Source organism: Tachypleus tridentatus, chromosome 8 (genome assembly GCF_004210375.1).
Source record: "Tachypleus tridentatus isolate NWPU-2018 chromosome 8, ASM421037v1, whole genome shotgun sequence".
Taxonomy (NCBI): Eukaryota; Metazoa; Arthropoda; class Merostomata; order Xiphosura; family Limulidae; genus Tachypleus; species Tachypleus tridentatus.
Window position 1 is genome coordinate 110,964,895 of NC_134832.1, and position 17,868 is coordinate 110,982,762.

General features: G+C 32.9%; 1 protein-coding gene across 1 annotated transcript; it reads right to left on the bottom strand.

Annotated features, from left to right (window-relative positions):
• Positions 1-214: 214 nt before the first annotated feature.
• LOC143224246 (solute carrier family 35 member G1-like) lies at positions 215-4,695 on the bottom strand. Its single transcript, XM_076452664.1, has 2 exons — positions 4,628-4,695; positions 215-1,710 (listed from the first exon to the last, which is right to left on the bottom strand). The coding sequence occupies exon 2, from the start codon at positions 1,692-1,694 to the stop codon at positions 678-680; it is 1,017 nt and encodes a 338-aa protein (XP_076308779.1). The 5' UTR covers positions 1,695-1,710; positions 4,628-4,695; the 3' UTR covers positions 215-677.
• Positions 4,696-17,868: the final 13,173 nt, after the last annotated feature.

The window sequence follows — 17,868 nt, forward strand, 5'->3', positions numbered from 1 at the left end:
TTACCTCATAGTGCAACAGCAATCTGAAGGCTCTTAACGGAGTAATTTAAATTTTCTCAACTTTAAATAAATATATTAACTCGCATGTTAACCAATCTCCTAAAGCTTGAACATATAAATCCAATGGTTTATTAAAAACAAATAACAACAAAAAATCTCGTTTTATTGTGCTGAACTACTTTATTCACTAAAGACATCAATAATTATCACGGAATTCATGCAACAACAAATAATATTACCTGTAATTAATATAAACAAAGAAGTAGATTTCCATATAGAATGGGATGGTAAACAAAAAAAAGACAAAAAACACATTAAAATGGTTACGTAAAAGAAAATTCATATACATATTTCTTTTTTGTTGTTAAGCGCAAAACTATAATATGGTGTCTGTGCTGCGCCAACCACGGGTATTGAAACCCGATTTGTAAGGAAATAAGATTAGAATTTGGAGAATGGTACTCTACGACAGTGAACTTAAAGTATACAGAAGATCAATTAGTTAATCTAGTAGTTGCTTTTTCTCATTTACTTTTTAAATTAAAATCTCTCTAACAAGGTTTGTTATTGTTTAACATTACTTCATCTATTTAAACATTAAATTTACTGTTTTATCATTCTAAGACTATCAATCATGTCATATATTACATTTGATAACACTGTTTTTCTGCTCAGCATCACATTTCTTCGTTCACATGCGAATATTTCCAGTCTGGTCGATTTAGAAAGTGGTTTGGAAGAATTTTTTTGGGTAAAACAAAACAAGAACACACAGACTGTACGAGTAGTGAACAATTATCTTCGAAATCTTTAAAGCCAATCATGACTATTGACAAAAACACAAGTGTAGAACCAAAATACGACTTCAATTCTCCTGGGTCTCCCACAATGAAAACTTGTATCAAGTAGCTAATTGGAATGAATGCAGAAAAAATAACACTTACTGGTCCAGGTTGTAAAACCTGAAGTCCTAGGTTTAGGTTTAAGTAGCTGGATACTCCTAGCATGGCTATTATAGATAAATAGATGTTGTTGTTCGAACACTCCCATAAGTTGGGTACATATCCTCTATGGAAAACTATTATTACCCAAGTAAGTACTATGAGGATCGTCATGTACAGGGGAGCTACACAGAAATGAAGCTGGGAAATAAACTGAGAAAGACACAAAGCAAACGATTCACTAACAGCGGAACTCAGTGCAGCTACAAGACCCAAATTTCTCGAGGAAGTTTTAGAGTTTGTATTGTTTGTTTGGTCCTGAAAGATAAATGTCGGGGTACAAATCAACAATTCACCTAGTAAACAGCAAAATACCGCAAGTATCTCAAAGACATGACATCTGGTTCTAAGGAAACACCTACTGAGAAGTATGGTAAATAGTGGGTTACAGTTGAAGATAGCAGCAGCATCACCAATTGGTAAAATTTTATAACAATAAATAAGTAGAGACGCAGCTCCAGCGGCAAATATAATGCGTGAAACAAGCACCAACATAGTCTTCATGTCAAACAGTAGTGGGGGTCTACTGTAGATGACTAAAGGTATTAAAAAAAGAAGTCGTAAGACATTGTTTAGTCCAATAATATCTACTGGTTCAAGTCCTTCAATGCGTTGAATGAATAAACCAAATACACCTTCCGCTACAGCTGCCAAGAACACATGGATGTATCCTAGTTTATTCTTATACGACATCTTCTTAGAATTTCAGCTGAAATGTAGAAAAAAACATGTCGTAAAACAACACGTTATTGAGTCATAAATTTGTAACAAGAAATAATGTTTTTTGAAACACTTGTAACATTACACTATCGTGTGATAAGAAGATATAGACGATTAATTATACATATAAAAACAATTTATATTTGAAAATGCGTTTAGGAGTATTCATAGTTCAGAAAAACGCTGTCCAAGTAGACATATAGCACATACATTGCTGGCCAAAATCATAAGGCTAATAAACATAAAGAAAAAATATGCGTTTTGCGTTGTCAGACTGAACCATTTATTTGGGTATATTTTCGAGAGATGACAGTAAGAAAAGGGAAAATAAAAATAAATTTTTTTTTCAGCATTTAATAGGGAAAATATGAAAACTATGAAATTAGACTAAATACCAGCTGGTCAAAGTTTAAGAGTATACTGAAACGAAGCGTTAATCGGTAAACATGTAACGAAATTTAGTCATTTGTGTCCATGCATTAGCGTTGCTAACATCTCCCACTGACATCTCCTGTGTTACATTGGGTAAAAACATGGAAAAGGCTAACAGAGTGTGAACGTGGCAGAATGGTCGAGTTGCAAAAGCAAGGTTTCTCTCAACGTGCCATCGTTGGTGAGATTGGGCGCAAGATAACTGCTGCTGTAAATGTCGTAAAAGACCATGAGAGACACGGAACGAGAATTTCAAGTTGTCGACCTAAGAAAATTCGTCGGCGTTGAGCAGGAGGTTTTGACGGGTTGTCCGGCAAGACAACAGTCTATCGTCGAACCAGATTAAGGTCCTTATGGACGCAGAACGCATCTCAAGAACAATAAGACGGCATCTACGAGAGAAAGGCTATAAAAACCGTAATCGTCTTCAAAGGCCACGCCTCCTTCACATCACGAAACAGCTCGTTTAAGTTTTGCTGAGAAGCACCAAACATGGGACGTGGAAAAGTGGACGAAGGTTTTGTTCTTCGATGAGAAAACATTTAACATGAATGGTCCAGATGACTTCCAAGATTACAGTAACGATAATGATATCCCATTGGAGACATTTTCTACACGACACAGTGGAGCAGGTTCCATCATGATATGGGGTGCTTTCTCCTTCCATGCAACAATGGAGCTTCAGGTTATACAGGAGAGGTCAAACAGCAGCTGGCTGCATTGGCATATTGGAGAGAGCATCCTTATTGAATGAAGGCTCTCGCCTGTATGGAAGTGACTAGATCTTTCAGCAGGAGAACGCTGCAATCCACAATGCCCACAGGACAAAGGACTTTTTCTGACGAATAACGTGATTCTTTTGGGCCATCCAGCGTGTTCTCTCGAACTGAACCCTATTGAAAATGTTTGGGGTGGATGGGAAGGGAAGTCTATAGAATATGGACGTCAATTCCAAACAGTGCATGATATTTGTGAAGCCATCTTCACCACTTGAAATAACACTCCAGCCAGCCTTCTGCAAACGCTTATATCGACCATGCCAAAGCGAATGTTTGCAGTTACTCGCATTGACGGCTGTGCAACTCATAACTGAAACCTCTTGTTGGGCATTTCTTACCCTTTTTAAAACTACTTTTTGGTGTGATCTTAAACTTTTGACCAGCTAGTATTTAGGCTAATATCATAGTGTTCACATCTTCACTGTTAAATAAAAAAAAGTTTTTATTTTTTTTCCCTTTTCTCATTTTCATTTTTCTAAGCTCTACTCAAATAACTGCTTGAGTATAACAAAGGAAAATGCATATTTTTTTCTTTACGTTCCTTGAACTTAAGATTTTAGCCAGCAGTGTACGTACTTAAATCACGATAGATTACATACTTTGATTACAGACAAAGACGGTTTGTAGCTGGTGAAATACGTGTCCAATTTACCAAATAGTAGGTTACAATTTAATTGGTGTGATTTTTAAGTGAAATATATGTTGAATTAGAGTTTCTCTTATATTCTTAATAGGAACGAGAGAGCTTACATGGCAGAGTGCATTGGAGAGTAACATATCTGAAACCACACTGAAAGGCTATCAGGTTCTTTTATTGAAAAAAGATAACACAAAAATTGTAATAATAACGAGCATTTAGTGCACTTCTACAGGACTTTAGTAAGTCTGCTTATTCGTAGCTACAGTACGTAATTTCAATGAAGGTTCCGATCTGTGTGGTTGTGTAAGACTGACTTCTTTGTGTCATTAGTTTATTTTACTTGTTACTCACTTGTTCTGAGAAAAACCAATAAAACTGATACAATTCAGCGTCCCAACAAACGTTTCTTATGTGAAATATATAACGTTAATAATATTGACTATTTTCTTATTTATCAGCATGGATATCAGCACTTTTCTGGAAACCTCATAAAAGATATCCTAATAAAGCCTACATCTTTATTTACATAAGCCACCCGTTTTGTTTTACTTACGATCATGCCCCTAGTTGAACAAAATATGCGTCCTGGTTAACTAATGAGTAAATAGTTGATATAAAATTATTATTGATGCTGTAAGTTCAGATAGTACTTTGGTCACGAATTTTGATTTTATTCCTTTTAAATGTACAACCACTCTATATTTGGCCACACATTTGTTTTACACTTAAGTTGTTTTTTATTAGATATATTGTATATATAGCCAATCTATGAAAAATGACAGTATTTTTCTAAAATAAAATATCAAACACATACGTCTAATACACTGTAAAGTCCGAATTAGATTATCAAAAAAACTTGAATGATATTAAACAATAAATAAGCCAAACAACAGTAACTCTAAACGTTACTTTAACTCTTCTAAAAGATATGTGGGTACTTGAGAAAAATTTATATTTAATGTTATAAAACGCTGTAACTCAACAACTAAGGGTAGACATAATTAATTCTCATCAGTTTTATGGTTATAAAATGTAATGTTCAATGTATGACTTACTGTTTCTGTTCAACACTAACCAGTCTCATGTCAGGTTTGTATACCACCACGATCGAGATGCCTGAAAATATACAAACCTAGAGCATGCGCGGAATATTACAGTGATAAATATCTCAAGTAATGTCGGAGTCAAGTATGCCTGTATTGTCTCTGTGAGTCATTTTAAGACATACAAAGCCCTTCTACACTTCACGATTGCATTGGCTACGTAATATATATATAAGGTTTACAGTTTGAATTTCTTCGTGACAAGTTTTATAGCTTACATTTAACTTAAGTAAAGAGCATGTAACCTTCTTGTCGTAATGTATTTTCAGATAGATTAAAATGTTGTACTTATTTTCTAGCTGCATATTTCTATTAAAATTTTATACTTGCAAGGTTCGTACAAATAATAAAGAGTGCAGGTTGATAATGTTACATATTTTAATTAATTTCCGACGAGTCTCCGATTTATTATGTTTTTGTATGCTCCGTATTACCATTTCAAGTAACAGGACATTTTAATTTGAAATTTAAAATGAATTAAATGTTAGTATGTACTAAATTTATGTTATATGCAAACAAGATTGATATACACAATTTTCTTTTTTTAACACAAATCTATTTTAATGCACAAACTAAAAATTAAAAAACAATATAAAATTTATAATAACGGTTATTAGAAATAGCTTTTACAAATATAGAATTATATAGAAGAGTTTTATAAACTTACTAACAATGGTGAGTTTTATATCGGGTATATAACTGAATATTTTATCGACGATTCATTTCCACGACGAGGAAATTATTTCCTCACCTCGTTTAAACTAGCTTGGCTGACCTCACGACGCTGACTTTTACTGATAAAGGCTTTTAATTTCCTTGCAGAAATAGAAATGTTCGAAATTAATTCACTGGAGTTGAATCGTTTGTAATGTTCGAAATCCACAAGTGTTTCTATTCAAATAGCTCGAGTTTTTTGATTTACAAGCGTTAATCACAATTATAGCCTCCTAAGCTTATAGTTTAATAGCTGTAGTTGACTAACAATATTCTATTCTTTCTCCCAGCTTGCTGCTGTAATACGAATCACACAAGATTCTAGAATGTCCAATAATGTTCGAACAGGCTAGCGTATACGTAAAACAAATATTGTTGATTCTTACTCTCAAGAATATTCCACAAATCTAGAGAATAGGCAGGACATGCACAATACACATCCAACAATATACGACATATGCATCAAACTCAAACACACCTAGGTATTAAAATAAACTTAAAACGATAAATACGTTATAATTACACTTTATGAAAAAAAAATATGTTATGTACCAGGACAAAAATGGACGGTGGCGGCATTTGATTGAGAACGAATGTACGTTTATTGATCCGTAAAATACTACTATGGATAGACGTTTTGATGGAGGTAATGACAAATAATAAAAACTGTATTACGAGCGAGCAAATAAATTTAAATATTTCTTGAATTATCATTCACAAGGAAACTTGTTACGTCTCTGAAAACCCTTAAAACAGAGTACACTAAAGGAGAAAGTTATATTAGGTGCCTCAGTTTATTTATACATCAGTGTAAGTCATTGGTCTTGCAACATTGACAGCTATCAAGACTTTAGTAATAACTGTCGTCGCAGGAAAGCCTATTGCTTAAAGTAAATGAACTCTGAAATAACGTCCAAATAAATAGAAATAATCTTGCTTAACTCAGTTAACAGAACTTACTCTTTAATTGTTTATATTTAGATAAACACTGAATAATTACAAAATTCCCTATAATTCTTTCAGCACTAGGATTCAAATAACTGTGCAACCAGACTCAAGATATTTTTTAAACTGAATGGAAAGGTTCAGTTTCTTTCAGCATTTTCTGTCCCAAGCACAAAGAAAATATACAGTTAAAAATAGTCAAGAGGCCCAGGTTCTCTGTAGTTAACGCTACAAAATCACAAGTCGATGAGTGATCAAAATATCTTTACCTTTTTTTAAAAGTCCTTGATAGTTTTCTGGAATTTTTCGCTTAAAATAAACAAATGATTGATATTAATACAACGAAAAATCATTTATTTTTTAAAAATCTTTGAAGATGCACATTTGATTTCTTATGAGTTGCCACATTATACTAGAATGGGATATTGGTTGAGACGAGTGGCCCCAGTAAATAAGACTTGAATTAGTGTATCTTTCTACTCCATGTAAATTATCAGAGAAACAATATATATAAATTAATCGATAATTTTATAACTATAAAATATATCAGTTGCAATTAAACAATTAAATCAATTCTATATAAGAATAATGAAGTTAAAGAAATAAAAACTTTCATAATGAGACCAAAACCAAGAATTGTTTCCATAAACAGACTTCGTAATCACTATTAACACATAATAGACAATGACTGTGGTCATAGCTTCAAAATGCGTTGTATTAACCTGTTTATCAAATATGACCCAAATGCAAGTGTAAGATTAGCCAACAGCTGCGATAATTAGTTAAGGTTTGCATCTTCTTTGGCAATTTTTTAAAAGTAAATAGGTTAACAACTCGAAGTCACAATGACGTTTCTATCTAAATAAAGAGGCTAAAAGATTCAGGTATCTTTGATTTCTTTACCAAAGTAAATAATCTGAGGGACCTGTGTGTCTCTAAGTATTCTATTAAAGATTAAGAGATCTAAGCGTATCTGACTGCTCTATCAGTGTAAATAAGTTTAAGAGCCTAGGCGTAGTCAGCTGCTTTATCAAAGTAGCTACGTTAAAGGACTTAAGTCTATCTGACGTTTTATGAAAGTGAATAGGCTAGGGGACTTTAATAGGTGTCTTTAACTACTCTCTCAAATTAAAGAAGTTATGGGACCTAAGCGCACTTGGTTGATTTATCATTATAAGTAGTTGAACTGAAAAGATCTGAACATCAAGGATTACTCTTTGGAGTAAGGTATCGAAATAAAACAATCCAGAAGACTGAATAATTTATTTGATAAGCAACGGACGGGAAGTGACCTGCGTATCTTTGTCTGGTATATCATTTATTGAATTTACTACAAGACTATGTTATTTGCTTTGATCAAACTTGTTATCTATGTAAATGAGAGTTACATCATATTGAATAATAAACATGGTAATAAATAAATTTTCTTTACTCTTTATTACAAGGTTCTGGCGTTGCTTAGTTGTTTAAGCATCGGATTGATGATTCGAAAGATTCATACCAGAGATAGAATGCTGCTAAATACGCTTTGCATGTGAAATAGGGATGTATTGGGAGAATGATAATCAACCACACATTGGGCAAACACACCAGTGAATAGTTCCCTTACCTTTGAAATGCAGTTTAAAGTAGTGACGCATAATTTCATTTTCCATAATTAATTTAAGATATATCTGTAGCTATATTCAGACAAATGTTCTATAGTTTTATGTAGCTGTTTTGAACATAGTTAACGATATCCGTGTTATCTGGATTGCAAAATGTCATTAATCTTATTACTTACATAAAGTTTATATAGGACAATTGCTATTCCCTACAAGATAACACAAGTTTTTAACCTGTGAGCATGTATCTGTTCTTTGAGTAACATAATCCGGTCTGAAGGGGTGACCTAAACACTTATACAAGTTGGTATAAGTCGAAATCTCCGTCTTTTGTGTGTATTATTTGGGTTAGTTTTGACGTAAATAACTAAAAAATGGTGAGATACGTCATCAGTACCCCTTGGACTAACGAGAGACACAGTAGGACATTATTTTGTAATTCGACCCTGGAATGCGCGAACATTTTATTTCTTTATGATCGGGAAAAAAACCCAACCAATACTAAAGACATAAGTACTATTGTAAATATATTGTTTAATTTGTTGACATGTCTTATTTGTTGTTGTTTTTTTCTATCCGTATTCATTTAAATACTGTGTATAAAACTTCCAGAACTTGTTGTAAAACCTGTATTGCAAATATCATAGCTTCTTGTCAAATATCAGTGTACTGATTATCACACTTGAACCTTGAGCCTCACAGGTTTTTGTCTGGTCGTTTAGCTCATTACATGCATAAAATACCATGTAAGTGAAAAACAAATTTGGTTAAATTTAGAATTAAATATATTAAGCTACCAAGATAATGTGTAAACTTTATGTGAAAACTTGTAAATCTATTAGTGTTGGTACAATGAAAAATATAGGAAATAACTCTTAAAAGGTTTCTTTTTGAATATGTAAGACTCATGAAATTATCCCTGGAATTTTAGATGCACAACATTAATAGTTGATAATTCATCATTACTTTCTAATCTTCTTTCCTTTCAGGCTTGGTACATAAAGCGCTCGAATTAAGTTGCTGGACGAGAGTTCAAATTTCTTCACCAAGCTTTCATGCCCTTTGATTCATGGTAGCATTATAATGTGACCAACAATTTCACTATTAACTGGTAAAGAGAAGTCAAAGGGATTGTGGTGGGTAGTAGTGAAAAAGTATCTTCCTTCTAATTTATCACTTCTAATCTAGTGATGGCTAATGTATAAACTAATAAACATTTTTTTCCGATTTTTTTCTTTTATATATTGTTTTCGTTAAAATAATAAACTTGAAAAATCATTGCTGATTCTTAACAAGTATTTTACAAGGTATAACATTATTTTAGAATTCTCTTTGAGAATTTCTTCGGCTTGCACAGAGATAAAATAATAAAAAAGAAGAGCTTGTCTTCCAAGCGGCTATTATCGCAATGCCCATTTAATAACACATCGTCCTCTTGGAAAGAAAGACAAAAGTGTGTACAAAGAAATTTAGCCATATCTATTAGTCCTAATAATCACACAGATCAGGTGGTTGAGGCATTCAACTCGTAATTCGAGGGTCGCGGGTTCAAATTTCCGTCACACCAAACATGCTTGCCCTTTCACCGTGAGGGCGTTAAAACGGCTTGGTCAATCCCACTATTCGTTGGTAAAAGAGTAGACCAAGAGTTGTGGGTGGTGATGTCTAGGTTCCCTCTAGTCTTACACTGCTAAATTAGGCACGGCTAGCACAGATAGCCCTCGAGTTGTTTTGCGCGAAATTCAAAACAAAAATAATAAACCTAATAATCACACTTAAGTTCTCACTACGGAACTAAATCAGTGTAATAATTATTGATAATTAGCAGATACTTTCTCAATCACAACACCGGTGCTAAAATTGAAAATTTCCAAGTTTTGAAAAAAGTTGAAATTACATTGCAGAAGAATGACAAGACGACACAAACATTTGTAACAAATAAAACTGTCGATAGAATTATTAGATACAAACTAATGAAATGGATGAAAACAGTTTATAAACATGATTAAATATAACACAGAGGGTTTGTTTTTAACATAATTCTTGAGCGTAACGAATCCTATGTACACTATGACACTTAATTATTTATGTAAAGTAACGTACGCAGCATATGGTTAAAAATATGACACTTTATTAAACTACTTATTCCAACAAAACATCAAACAACCGCTACAATCCCAACCGCAATACAAACCGCAAACAATCCCAACATTAACTTCACATGTGAACAGGAAGAAAGCAATAAAATATCATTTCTTAACCTCACAATTACAAGAACCGACACACAATTCAAAACAGAAATCCACCGAAAAATCACCCATGCTGGACTATACATTCCTTGAGACTCAGCACATGAAACAAAACAAAAACTCAACATACTAAGAAACCAAATAAACACAGCCGTAAAACTATGCTCACCAGATAAAATTAACGATGAATTACACAAAATAAAACAATACTTCATCAACATCAATAAGTTCCCCCACAAACCGTAGAAAACATTATACGCACACACCTAGACAGAAAGCAAAATCAACCAACCAAAGTAAATATATCTCACGAAACAAAAAATCACAAAACCATATACTGCTGCATACCATATATTCCCGACATCAGCAGACAAATAACCAACATTTGGCAAAAACTAGTAACAAAATATTACATTCCAGTTAATACCAAATTTATTCAAAAACCAGGCACAAAACTGAGGTCTATACTATGTAAAAACTACACTGACAAACACCACACCAACATTATTTACAAAATAGAATGTGATAACTGCCACGACTTCTATATTGGAGAAACAAGTAGAAAAATGGAAACCAGATTCAAAGAACATAAAAAGTCACCTTCACACGTTTTCGAACACTGCAAGTCAAATAAACACAACATAACCATAGAAAACACTCAAATACTAAATAAAGAAACAAACATAAACAAACGCAAAATTAAAGAAGCCTTACTTATACAACAACTTAAACCCAAAATAAACCAATATAAAGGAACACCTTCATACCTATATAAATATAATAAAATAAATAAAATTATATATTCAAACATCTAACACCGCCCTCTACATTCCGACATTCAGTTACACAACCCCTTTCAAACAGAGGTCACCTTCCGGTCAGTTACCTCTTTCTTTGTGAACCTGACGATGACCGAAGAAGGTCGAAACGTTGTTCGCTCTTCTACGTAAAATAGTTTCTCAACCCAAACGAGCCGTTTTTGCATATAAACAACCGCCTAATATTAGCCCAAAAGAATAAAACGCTGATTTAATATTCTAAAATATACTGTTTTCGGAGTTCCTAATTTGTCGTTTCCGATCAGAGACTACAATATTTGAAATAGTAAAATATTAAATAAGTAATTACTTTTATATCGTTTTTCATATTTCGCAGTATAAAACGAACTTCACAGTTATTTGTTATTGAGCAGTTTTTTAGTAAGCTACACAAAGGGCTATATGTGCTCTGCTCACCACGAGTATCAAAACTCTGTTTTGGCGTTATAAGCCTTCAGGTATCCTAGTGTGTCAGAAGTAAATTTTCAAACTAACAATGATAAAATTTGGAGTTCGGTTGTTAAGAACAAATTATTAATTAGATAACCCTCGTGTAGTTTTGCGCGAAATTAAAAAAGAAACAAAGAAACAAGGTCAAGTGTAATAACACTGGAGAGCTGTGCACAAAGAATGGATAGTTATACGTCATACGTTCTCAAAATTATGTTACTGTACCGTACAAGTCTCTCTTATTTTAGAATTCCTTAGCTCTGAATCTATGTTGAAATCTAGTAATATCCAGGTCTGTAGGTCTACAAAAGGTGGGGCAAGTTTTTTTGTTTTTTTTACAGATAACTAAACAAACAAAAATGCCTGCATCCATAAAATGAACAACTTCCTTTGTTTCTTATTATAAACATTTCGTAAACATTCAAGACATGTCTACTGTTATTTGTTTTTCTGTTTATCTTTTAAAGTTTCTACTAACAAAACCCATTTAAAACACTGTATTTTAAAGTAGAGATATCTTACTGTATTATCTATGTTTTAATACAATGTAGTTACTAGTTACCATGAATTTTCAGTTAAGCTCTATTATAGACTTATACTAGTAATACTGAAGTATTGTGGTATCTTGAGGCACGTTTAGTTATTCACATTATTTCAAGGAGCGAGAAATACATGTAATAAAATATTGTTACGTACAGGAAATATTCATGATATAGGATTAAATGATGTGCAGAAATAACTAAAGCATTGGTAAAGCTTGGCCACGAAAAGAATGTAAATTAAATAAGGACCAATGAGACTTTTTTCAGTCTTGTAACTATTGTATTTTATGGAACCCAGTATCTGATAGTGCAAATCCGCAGAGATACTACTGCGCCACTGGCGAAATAGGTCATTTTAAAGAAATATTAGTATATATGTATTAACAAAAATTCTTCTTTAGGTACTTTGGAAAGACCGTAATAGGTTTGTCGATTAATTTCCAATAGTGTAATTTTTGAGTATTGTGTCTGGAATAACAGATTGCCTTTTTTTAATTTTATTTATCTTGCATCAGTAGTATCTTGATTAACCATTAACATTATGGTTGACAAGATGTTATTAATTTTACTTAACGTTAAAATGGAATCCCTGAATTCCAGTAACCAAAGCGCGTTAAGAAAGAAATCTTTCTATCCCTGATGAAGAAAAGTCCATTCTTATCAGTTTTATTTTCTGATATTAATATCAATCCTGTATTTTATAGAAGTTCAGGGTCAGTTTAATTTAGATATTCTGTTTTATTCAATATATATTTTACCACATTTAATAATAGATATATTGGTATTTTTACTTAGTTTTTTTATTCTAACACACCTTACATTTAAAACCTGGAAGAAGAGTTATAGTTCTTAAAAATTGTTAAAAACTGTGCACTAACTTGAGATGTAAAATCAATAAAAATTATCCAAATTTAAACCAAATTCATTTTTACGCTTAACTATAAATATTGATGGAAATGTTGAAAGAATATTGAAACTTTAACTTAACGAGATATGTTTAAAAGTCACGACTAGGAGTAAAAAAGAATCTGAGACTGAAAATTAACAGGATTAGCTCAAATACACAACCGTAGACTAATTATAATTAAAAGTTATTTGCCAAAATTCATTTATGTGAATAACAAAATGCAATGGCCCAAAATTATTTCATTAGTTACAAAGGTCCAATTTGATTGAACTCCATTAAGATCAAGCTTTTCTTACATCTAACCACCCGACAAAATAATAAAGTGTTCTTTTTTTTTTTTTTTCGTGCCTGAAGAATTATTACACATGAAATTTATTTTTCAAAAATTTAACTAAATTATAAATAATATAAAATCATTCTTTAGTGCCCTTCAGTGGAACATTCGTCAATCCGCGGACTTAAATTTATTGTGTCCACCGCACCAATTGAAGCATGATTTTTAGAGTTCTAAAACTGTAAGCGTAATACTGTACCATTGGTGAATTTATCTGCACATAATTTCAAACATTCTGACAAAGTTTTGTGTTAATAAACTACTGAAGGTCACCGCATATTACACAATTAAAATAAGAATTAAAGTATGCTCCCATAACTAATTGGTTTTTAACGGTTAATTCTTCCAAGATAAATTTTAAACAACGATAGTTTACGACAAAGAACTTAAAGTACAAAAGGACGAGCGATTTAATCTACTGATTGTTTTGTTTTTTTTACTTTTGGAAAAACTACTACATTTCTTATTGTTTAACATTGCTTCGTGTGTATAAACATTAAATTTACAATTACTTTATTCTAAGACGCTCGATCAACAGTGTATGTTACTTTTAATAACGCTGTTTTTCTTCTCATCATCACATGTCTCTTAGTTCATACGCAAATGTTTCCAGTCTGGTCGATTTACAAAATGGTTTGGAAGACATTTTTTGGGTAAAACAAAAGAAGAATACACAGACTGTACCAACAGTGAAAAATTATCTTTGAAATCTTTAAAGCCAATCATCACTATTGACAAGAACACTTGGCTAAGTATCTGGTAAAAGTCGAGTACTTTTGACATAACAGTTTGTGAATAGTATGAGTGACACGATACGTTCAACCAATATCGGTAGAAATAGTTATGAGAAGAATTCACTGTATCCCAGTATTGCTACCTGCACTAAGGACGTTATTTTCCTATGCAATCCATTGTTGGCTTAGCAGTAAACATTTGGGCTTATACTTGTGAAAATCGGACTTCTCTTCTTCATATTAACGTAGTGCAGGTAAGTGAAGCTTGTTTTTAAAAAAGACAAATACATACATTCTCGAAACAGAAGTATTTCACAACAAGAACTAAAAGAAAATATCTGAGAAGCTATAAATTTAATAGCTTCATTGTTAATTCTACAAGCATCCTCGTTAAAGCTATTATAATAATTGCCATATTTAGGGTTGTTGTTTAAAAATAACTTCACCAAAATAATATAATAAAATAACTGAGAATTGGATCCAGGGTTATTCTTAAACAAATCACCGAAGAACAACAATATATAAGGATGTTTATATTTACATTTATTTAGTGCCTTATTTTCTTCATCTTCACTTCGGACAGAAGTCACCTTCTCACAACTGACTGCACGAAGTGAAGGGTGATGTAGATGCGGGACATTGTGGGCTTGAGCACCCACAATTTATTTTAATATTATTCAATCTTGAGCATTTTATTAATATTATTTATTTGTATGAATTTCGTAAGATTGGTGAAAGGAGATTAAGACTGATTGACGGTGTATCCCTACCATCATGTGGGTCGAATTTCCTTATTCACCTCCAAAACTTAGGAAACCACTTATATTCTATATTATATATAACCTGTACCATGGGGATCCCTTTCATTTGTGCAGCGTTTTTAGATTTTTGTTTGGGCTTGTTTTTGTTTATTAAAAAATGTATATAGTCATTTGTGAAACAAAGTATTTATATCGAAAATAAAGAATCATTCTCAAAGATATGGAATACACTGTAAGGATAGTAGAACATTTTAAAACTTGCGTCGCACTAAGCAATAAATAAACCACAAAATAATAGCTCGAAAAGTAAATCTAATTGTTTTTAAAATACTTATATATAAATTTGACAAAACTTAGTAACAAGTTTTTAATGTTATAAAAAGAAATATCTGATTTCGTACCTGTGCGAAAAGAACAAACTCAATAATGAGGGATAAGCAAAGTTCATTCTTATCAGTTTGTGATCCCTGACTGCAATGCTCAATGTGCGACTTACTGTTTCAGTACAAAACTAACCAGTCTCATGTGATATTTGTATCTTATAAATATAAAATATCTAGTAACCAAGGTTCATAATATATAAGACTGAAGCATGTGTTTGATTCTAACGTAACAAAAGTTGAGAATACGAAACACATACGAAGTAGTGGTGAAAATAACTGTGTTGTTACAGGGTCAGGTGGTTAGGGCGCTCAGTCGTAATCTGAGAAACGCGTGTTCATATTCCCGTCACACAAAACATGCTCCTTTTTCAGCCGATGGGGCATTATAATGTGGTGAACAATCTTAATATTCGTTGGTAAAGAGTACCCCAAGAATTGGCGGTGGGTGATGATGACTAGCTGCCTTCCCTCTAGTCTCACACTGCTTTCTCTTGTGTAGCTATGCGCGAAATTTAAAAAAGAATCAGGTGTGACACAAAAAACCGATAAATACTCTCTTTTGTTTGATATTAGACCGACATTGCCAGGTGGGTTAACGCATTCGACTTGTAATCTCAGGGTCGCGGGTCGAGTCCCTGTCGTACCAAACATGCTCGCCCTTTCAGCCTTGGGGGTGTTATACTATTACGATCAATCCCACTATTCGTTGGTAAAAGAGTAGCCTTAGAGTTGGCGCTGGATGGTGATGAATAGCTGATTTTTCGTTTGTCTTACATTACTAAATTAGGGACGGCGAGCGCAGACAGCCCTCGTTTTGCTTTACGCGAAATCCAAAAACAAATTCTCATGTCTTACACCTCAGATAAACCTCGTATAGATTTGCGCGAAATTCAAAACAAACAAATAAATGTACGTACTGAAATGAATGTGTAATGTTTAGATTAAAATATTCAATAAACGTACATGTAGACACTAGCTCTGTCGAAAGAATACAGTAAAGAAGTTTTATTTTCAAAAGTAATTACGTAAACATGTTTGATTGAGAGGAATAGTTCTATACTTGAATAGAACGATGGGGCAGAAAATTTGAAACCAAGTATCATTTTTCCTATCGTTTTTAGATTTAATATTTCAGGTTTTAGTTTCGGAGAAGCTCAAACATAAGACTTGTTTGTTTGTTTGTTTGTTTTGGAATTTCGCACAAAGCTACTCGAGGGCTATCTGTGTTAGCCGTCCCTAATTTAGCAGGTTAAGACTAGAGGGAAGGCAGCTAGTCATCACCACCCACCGCCAACTCTTGGGCTACTCTTTTACCAACGAAAAGTGGGATTGACCGTCACATTATAACACCCCCACGGCTGGGAGGGCGAGCATGTTTGGCGCGACTCGGACGCGAAATCGCGACCCTCAGATTACGAAGCGCACGCCTTAACGCGCTAGGCCATTCCAGGCCCCTTAGTAAAAGCAAGAACTTCTTCTGTACTGTAAACTTACCAGTATTTACATTAATATTTTTTTCTAAGGTGCGTGCAGCAGTTTCCTTGAAAATCATACTTTTTATAGTTGGTTATTAATGTAGCGTACATTTATAATAATTGTGTATAATAGCTCTGTTTTTAATTATGATTTGCAGACACTGTTGAACACTAATAGCATTCTCAATGGAAAGAAAAGATTTACTTACTAAATTTTCAAAAAGTAACTTTTTATCATTGGTTGATGCATATAAAAAAATGTAGCAAAACATTATTTTTCTTTTCTTTGTACAAGTGAATTACAGCTGACAGCTTCACACAACTGTATGTTTAATGCCAGTGAAAAAGCCATGGGTGCCAGTGGTTTTACCAGGATCCCATATGGTATGAATGGTGTTGAAGACAGAATGTCTGTGGTGAGGGAAAAAATGTGTGGTAAGTATCATTTTCAATTCATGAGTTAATATCCTTTGGAATTCTTTTTAACTCATAGTTTAATAATGTAAAGTAAATACATAAAATATAACCAAAAAACTGGTGATCCACTGTACAATACCAAACAATGCATTTGCACAATGCCACATTATTATTCACATATTGAAACTAACATAGGTTACTAAATCATGAATTTAAAATGACCCAAAATTTAAAAACTCCTTAAATATTACAAGTCTGGAAAAGTATACACAGTATTGTTGTTACAGTGAATAAATATTTTTTTTTCAAAATGTGAAACAGTGCAGTTGCATTGCATTTATGATGCATTTTTATGTACAAAATTTAGGATAAAAAATTATATAATTATATAAATCAAAACGAAGCACACTGTTGGATCTAGCATGGGGGATGAGAGATCCAGATAAACAATTGTGGAAATGTGCTCATTGCACTAGCATACTATTTCTGCAATAAAATGACTAATGCTTGCTTATCTAAACAGGTGAGGCTGTTATGGTACCCATGATACAATTATTTTTTCTGTTTTAGCCATGGAATAGCATCTTGTAAAAGGCTCTGAATTTTTAAAGTAAAATCTTTTTGTTCAGAGCTCTCACCTTTCAACTGATTTTGAGATCTAATTACGGTCTTGGACTGGGAGGTCAAACACCTTAGATTAATGTCTTTGACCATGCCCAAGGTCTCATAGATTAATTGACTCTAATACTGCCTAAGATAATTTATATTTAAAGGTAGGCAGGGAAAGATCCTGATGAGAAGTAAGATTGAATCAGGTATACGAGCTGTTGGTAATCACTGGTGCACAAAAATAGAGGTAA